Source organism: Fulmarus glacialis, unplaced genomic scaffold, assembly GCF_000690835.1.
Source record: "Fulmarus glacialis isolate BGI_N327 unplaced genomic scaffold, ASM69083v1 scaffold28821, whole genome shotgun sequence".
Classification (NCBI taxonomy): domain Eukaryota; kingdom Metazoa; phylum Chordata; class Aves; order Procellariiformes; family Procellariidae; genus Fulmarus; species Fulmarus glacialis.
This window is the reverse complement of record NW_009192598.1, coordinates 1-7572: the sequence shown is the minus strand read 5'-3', so window position 1 is coordinate 7572 and position 7572 is coordinate 1. Positions and strand designations below refer to the sequence as shown.

General features: G+C 48.5%; 1 protein-coding gene across 1 annotated transcript in view; it reads left to right on the top strand.

Moving 5' to 3' along the window:
• LIX1L (Lix1 homolog (chicken) like) overlaps positions 1-4191 on the top strand; it is a gene marked incomplete at its 5' end in the record, with an annotated part of 4501 nt that extends 310 nt beyond the window's left edge. Inside the window, 4 exons of the mRNA XM_009587144.1 lie at positions 941-1081; positions 1850-1945; positions 3696-3773; positions 3949-4191. Of these exons, the coding sequence (XP_009585439.1) occupies positions 941-1081; positions 1850-1945; positions 3696-3773; positions 3949-4191 (558 nt within the window). The remainder of the gene's footprint in view (positions 1-940; positions 1082-1849; positions 1946-3695; positions 3774-3948) is intronic.
• Positions 4192-7572: the final 3381 nt, after the last annotated feature.

The window sequence follows — 7572 nt, the reverse complement described above, 5'->3', positions numbered from 1 at the left end:
TCCTGCTGATTTGGAGCATGAGAATGACATGGGTCTGACTGTAACCCTCTTTAATTTCAAGCTGGCTGTTAATGTTCCTAATTGCCTATAAAACCCCACCCGACTTCAGTCCGGCTGTAAATTTTACTTTGATGTATGTACTGTATTACCTACACATGACTGACCTGGACCTCAGCAGTGCTGAGGTAAGATACGTGGTATCGGAGAAAACTGTTAGATTGGCTGGTTTTGCTGCTTCGTTCTCCTTCCCAGGATTAAGCAGTGGGATGTATTTACGGGATGCAGCTCGGACAAAGTGGTAGAGTAATATTTCCTTGCAAAGGCTCTGGATTTGACCCAGAACCTCTTCTCAAGATGCCAAAAGACTCTAGAAATCAAATCATAACACTGGATCAATAGTTTCTCCCCTCTTTCTGTTTAGAAGGAAAATGTCCAACCCAAATAGCTCACCCGAAAGATTAAGGTCCAAAAATCACAACGGGTCCTGACTGCATTTCGGATTCCTTTGCCGCAGTGGCTTTAGGCAGTTACTCTCTAGTCTTGGTTTGCAGAACGTATCCAAAAGAAACAGGTCTAGCAGCTACACGGTCTACCCATCCTGAAGAGCAGTCCGTGTGCTTAAGAGTAATGTGGTTACGTTTTGGTTTTAAGCTAATTAATTTTGTTGACGATCTGATTGGTGGTGTTTCCTGATGCAGATACTATGTGCTGAGTTCAGCTGCCTGCCTAATTTTTGTGTTTAGCGTGGTTGGGATAGCTGTGGTTTAAAACTAGCTCCTAATGATTTCAGGATGTCTGAGAGCACGACTTTCCGAAACTACACAACACTGCCACCTAATTCCCATTTCGCATGTCGGGGGGAGAAGTTTGGAGCATGGGGCCGAGGGGATCTCGCTCATCTCGCTGTCCTTCTGTCCTGATGGTGTTTGTCTCTCCTCAGTTCTGTCCAACGAAGGCTGAAGCCCGAAGGAGTGCTGCGAAGATTGCGCTAATGAACTCGGTCTTTAATGAGCATCCCTCCCGGAGGATCACAGATGAGTTCATTGAGAAGAGCGTTTCGGAGGCCCTGGCATCTTTCAACGTAAGGCTTTTCAGTGCCCAGGCGGCTGCAATTGATGGGGACGGATTGACTGGGGAAAAACCTCAAATCATGGGAAGAGAAGTTTTCTTTTACATCTGGAACTCTTTATGGCAGGTTTTTTTCAGTGACTTCTGAGCATTAAAACTTTAACTATCGCTCTAATTCTCATTCTCCTGCTTCCCCTCCCATGCAGTCTCACACTCTTCTCGAGGTTGATGGTGCTGCCCTCAGATCAGGCAGGGTAGGATGGTAAGACCGAGATGTTGATTCATGCGGCCCTTCTGTGACCGGGTTGTCACATTGGCTAGCTTTCTTTAAACCAAATGTTTTCCAGAGACTTTAGTTTCTAGAGGCGGGAGCTTTGCATTCTTCTTTTACTGCCCTAATTATACCTTATCCTGGAGGGAGTTCTTGCTGTGCAGTCACGTGGCGCTTGATGGTACCCAGAGTATTGTAAGAACTTTGAAATCGCCATAATGGGGCGAAGAAAAAAATGCATAAATCGAAGAAAAAATGCCGTTTCAAGTGGCATTGTCAAAAGCAGAGCAGTTTTGTTACTCCGTGGGAGCCGTAGTGAATGATGCAAGTATTTGAGGCTGAATTAGACCGGTAAGCGTGTCTGCCAGCACAAGGCGGAGGTGCGTAAGGCTGTTCTCCTTAATCTGACCCGGACTTACCGAAATGGAGATGATGCGGCAGAAGTGGCAGGCACCAGGGGAGCCCCGCTTGGTCGGGAATTGCAGCTCTTGTATGAAATGTCTCTTGCAGGGCAATCGAGAGGAGGCTGATAATCCCAACACCGGGATCGGCGCTTTCCGCTTCATGCTGGAATCCAACAAGGGAAAATCAATGCTGGAGTTCCAGGTACTGTTCGTAATTTAATTACAGAGTTCAAGGGGTGGTTGGTTTGATCTCTCAGCTACATCTGTAGTGCTTCACGTTCAAAATGAAAGTGGGGCTTTCCGCTTAGAACACACCTCGGGATTTGTGGCCCTTTCAGATGCTGGTATACCAGCAAAATACTTTGAATTGGGCTTCTCTCTGTAAATGCTCTTCGATATTTGCATGGCTCAGTACTGTGAGAGGGTTCTTCTGAGCCGGTGCTTTCAGTGACATAGTATTTAGATAACTGGTGCTGGAGATCCAGACGATACCTCCAGGTACCTTAACTCATGGCATTGAGTGAGCCGTTTCATTTGTGGTTTTTATCCTCTCCCTGTAGAATGGGAGAGATCTCGCTTCCCTTAGGAAAGCTGGTGAAGATCTTTCATCCGAAGACATTTTGATTGTGGAATTGGGAGTCTTGATTACTGTCGTTACATGCCCTCAAACCACAGCATTATCTGAGCAGTCTTCGTATCCTACTGAAATATGCTCAGTCTGTCTCTCGTTACGACAAAACATCTGTGAAATGCAAAGTACAAACTGCTGAGGGAAACTGCTATAACACTTATCAGTTCTGGTTAGCGGAGCAGAAGGAGTCCGTGCAGAACAGATGACAGAGAACTGAGATTCTTTTGGGCTTTATTCCAGCCTTTCTGAGGAAACTGCTCCTATGAGCAGAGCAGAGCAGCCAGGTAAATAAGACTGTCAGGGCACTCTGAATTCTGCATGTGACTTGCTAGCCTTTGAGCGCTCTCCTCCGTGTCAGGTGGGACGTCTATCCCCGCACATACAGAGACGTTGTTATGACAGTGCTTTGAGATTCGTGAATCCTTTTAATTTAAACTTGGGCTTCAAAAGTAACTCGAAATGATTCTTCTGCAGACGAGTTGACTGTAAGTGCACCAACTGGAACTGGATTTCTAGAAGAGGAGAAATTAGACCGTAACTCTGCTCCAGAGAGTGAAGCAGGGTTTGGATACATCTCAAAGTAGGCGCCTTAAGTCTGCAGTGTCGCTGTATTTGGGGTTCTTTGCTGTAGGCAAACTTTTCCCGAAGCTGCCTTCTTGCCTGGCTCGTTTCCCTTGAATGGAAATACTCAGTAGGCGGAAGACAGAAGTGTTTATATTAATGGGCCTGTTTACACAGGGCGACTCTGTTATGTATATTCCTTAGGCTGTGTTTGTGTTTGGGAAGCCTAACTAGTCGCTGCAAGTTTATGAAGCAGAATTTGTGTGGCCCTGAGAGAGAAATGTTTTCTTGGAAAACATTGGATTGTCACCTGCTCTGGCTGGTGGTGTAGCTTGGAGGTTGCGAGATGGCAGAGTCTTGCTTGCAGAATCCTGAAATCCCTGGGGCAGAGCGAAGCATCAGCGTCTTTGTCTCCTCTGCAATCAGCGCATCTGGTCGGGGGATTTTTGTCTAGTGGGGTGAGCCGGGCTTTGCCCTTGCATCCTGGCTCCTAGGACGTTGGTGGTGCCTTCCGCCTCCCCTCTTCTGTGGTTTTCTTGTCTTTTTGATAAATCTTAACTCCTTCATACTGGAAGTCTTTTGTTTATGGACTCCGGAGTTGCAAATGCTGTGCTCCTTGCAATTGCAAAGGACTGGGCGTGATGTTGCAAACTCCCTCTCAGCTTCTTGTTCCCGTAGCTAGAAACTAGCCTGACTACTTGTAACGCTGAATCCTCGTTCCCTCGTTTGCTCGCGGCCTGACTGCCTCTTGCCGTTGCAGGAGCTGATGACCGTCTTCCAGCTGTTGCATTGGAACGGCAGCCTCAAAGCCATGCGAGAGAGGCAGTGCTCGCGGCAGGTGAGTGCGGGCGCCGGGTGTCTCGAGCAGTTGTACTCTAGGTGTGTTAGGGTCGCAACAACCTTCTCCTTAAGCTCCCTTAGCTGGCAAGGAAGCCAGATGCTACTAAGCGACGTGCGTCCCGCGTAGTGACTTGTCTTTCCTAAGCTCCCCTGCATATGTCCGTTACCACCAGGAGGTCCTGGCTCACTACTCCCACCGCGCTCTGGACGATGACATAAGGAACCAGATGGCCATGGACTGGGTGAACAGGGAGCAGAATAGCCCAGGGGCCCTTTCCAGAGAGCTGGCTTCAACGGAGAGAGAGCTGGACGAAGCCCGCCTGGCTGGGAAGGAGCTGCGTTTCCATAAGGAGAAGAAAGACATCCTGATGCTGGCAGCTGGCCAGCTGGGGAGCATGCACTCCTCCAACTGCTAGACTCTGGCGTGCAAGTCGTTCCGCTCCCCCAGGCCTACTAACACCTCCACGCTGACGGGATCCATCCCGTGTCACGTAAAGCATGTAACGCCTCTTCCAGAATTGTGGCCCATTTGCACATTTTAAAGAAATTTAAAAAAAAAAAAAAAAAAAAAAAAAGCTCCTGTACAGATTTTTAAACCTTTTAATACTTGCTTCTAGACCTATTCCTCAGCCTCTTATCCGCTAGAGAATTCCTTCTGACACTATTTTTTTAAAGACAGCATTAAAAATGCAGCCTTTCAGTATTAACACTGAAGACCTCCGCTGTACGTTGGTACTATATAGTCGGCAGCATTCCATGAAATGTAGCACTTCTTCCAGAAAGCTTCTGTTCTTTGGAGCTGATGCATGTCATGCAGACCCGCTTTTGTTTTTTATTTCTGCTTCTATAGTAGAAGGGGGGGTCTATCAAAACTCCTTCTTGATAAGCACACTAATTAAAAAAATCCAACAAAACAAAACAAAACAACCAACGCGTTCAGTGTAACACTACAATGCAAGCTGCGTGGGGGAATACTCCCAAGCACGTAAAAGGGATTTAAAACTGGGATTTTGTTTTCGCCAGACTTAAGTCTGGGCGTCAGTCTACAGAATTCCAGTCCCAAGCTCAGGCAGGATTCGCAGTTACCCCTACAGCTGTATCTGTTCCTGCTCATGGGGTAGGACATAGTTCGTTCTCTAAATAACACACCTAACAACAAACAGCAAGGCCCTGCGGTATTTAAGGGATTGGACTTGGCAGTTTAATTAGTCGGCACCAGACAGAGCTTCCTGCTCCGCTGCTTTTCAATCCTCTTTGGGTTCTTACAGTGTTTAGCCCAGTCTGGCAGGGTGGGGACGCTCAAGTCCTGTCCCGAGCACCAGCCGTCGGTGGGGGGATGAAGTGGCCAGTTTATTTTGCTGGAAACGGAGCGTTGGAGTTGTTTGGCTTCCTCAGCCAAGCTGGGAAGATGTGGGTTTTTTGAAACTTCCTGCTCCGCTGCTTTTCAATCCTCTTTGGGTTCTTACAGTGTTTAGCCCAGTCTGGCAGGGTGGGGACGCTCAAGTCCTGTCCCGAGCACCAGCCGTCGGTGGGGGGATGAAGTGGCCAGTTTATTTTGCTGGAAACGGAGCGTTGGAGGTGTTTGGCTTCCTCAGCCAAGCTGGGAAGATGTGGGTTTTTTGAAAACCGTGCAAGAAACGAGAGATGGACATGCTGTTCTCTCTGGAGCAGCTTCCAAACCAAATGTCAGACTTGGCCTTTTCAAGGAAGGTTTAAAAAGCCTTGCCAGAGTTTCAGAACTCGCTTGTAGTAAGAGGGGAAACTGCTCAGCTTCTCTCCCTGACGAGCCTTGCGAACACAAGTCTTTGTTAACTAGAACTGTGTTTAAGTCTGTCTTAACTAGAACTGTGTTTTATCCTTGGAACCAGAGCACAGATCCAGCCCCAAGCAGCGAAAGCGCAGACTAGAGTTTGGCCTCGACTCTGCTTTGCTTCCGTCAGCCAGATAAAGGGCTCTGACCCTTCGCTGTGCCTAATTTACACCGCCCAGCTCCCTCCGCAGCTGGCCCCCCCGCAAGAAACAGTTATCGGGGACAATTCTTAGGATTTCTGGGAGAGCGGAGGGCTGAGTAGTTCTTCAGGTCAGCAGATCACGCAGAGCTTACCGTTCCTCGGTGAGAACTTGGCACCGGAGGAGGGGAGTCGCGTGACTGCTGGGCTGGACGGGAGGGAGGCGCGGGCTGCCGTTTTGGGGTGACTGTGCAGCGTAGCCTCGGGCTGCGGGGTGGGAGAGAGGGCGATGGCGAGAGCCGTGCTGCTCCTGGAGCCGGGAGCGCCCGCTGCAGAGCTTGTGCCCTTGTAATAGTGGTAATGGAACAACAAGAATCTCTCTATGCACTATTTTTTTAAATTAATAGTTCCCTATTCTTTGTGTACTTGTCAGTACTAAATCTCTATGACGTTTAGAGTTTAAAAAAATGCCTTTCTGACACTAAAGTGTTCTTACAGCTCACGTGCAGTCAAGAAAGTAGCAACTTGTTCAAGGTAATTCCCGTATCACCTCCTACTTTTCCAATACGTAGCCCAGAAGAGCCAGCAGCGTCTCAGCGGGAATATAAATTGAAGACGGGCTTCAGTTCTTTCTTCAGTGCAGCTCTGCGGGTCTTTTCCCTGGGTAGAGGTACAAAGCCTTCGGGACTCTGCTGTTCCCACAGACCCCTCGCGCCCTCCTCTTCCTCTGCATCAGCCTCGCACACAGTATGTTTGACCATAGAGGCAGGCGGATATTCGAGCAATAGTCTTTGTTTTGAGATGGAGATTAAAAAAATTGCATTATCTGTAGGTATTCTAGTTTTGTATTCTCGTCCTAACAAACCTATTTTGTTTTTTTTATATATTTTTTATATGCAGCCTCTTTACACAACAGTATTAATGTTTAATGCGTTTATAAATGTGATTGTAAATGGTGTGGAGGTTTTTTTTTTTTTACAGGCTGGCAGTATCTAGACCTTGTATTTGGATTTAATCACTTGCTCTAGAAATAGCGCAGAGTCTAATGTCTCTCTACCAGCACTCCCACACCTGCGTGTAGCGTTCCGTCGCGTGAAACGGTGATTTATCCGAGGGCCTGATCTCGCAAATAAGGGAACTCCTGAGAAACCTCGCAGCACTCCGCCGGCAGATTTTTGCGCTTACGAGTGTTTTGCACGTCGGGGTTTTAATGCTTTTAGCAAAACTCTCCGCGACTCTTCTGTCCTGCAGCGCCGGGTCGTACACGAGCTGTTTCAGATGCCTCGCTACTGCCAGCAGCCACTCTGAAACGCATCGGGGAGGCTTATGGTGTTTCCATTCGTCCTGGCAGAAGGGAAAAGGAAAACGTGATATTCCGTGACTTGTGTTTTTGGCGATTCGGGCACCGGTTTTCAGTCTCCGGATCCGCTGGGAAGGTGGTAAAATGAACAAATCCAGATTTTCTCAGCATCCAAATTGGGTTGTTCTCCTTGTTCAGGCTACGTAATTAAATGCAAAGCTGAAAGGATAAATCGCCGTTCGTCGTTGCGGTTTGTACGTATGATTTTATACAATAAACCAATAGATTTTGGGGTAGCTGTGGTGGCTTCTCTCTTCTTCTGGGGCAGATCGTGCCCCCAACCCTCTCCTTCGAATTGTCCCTGTGCAGGGGCTCACACCCCGGGAGCGGCCAGGCCGGTGTCACCCCCGCCACCCCCGGGAGTGACAGTGGTCCCCAGTATGGCCCCAGTTTCGGGGGCGGTGGCGGGCCGGGGGTTAGAGGCGCCCCCGCCCTTCCCAGCATGGCAGTGCGAGCGGGACGAGATGCGCCGACCTTCCCAAGATGGC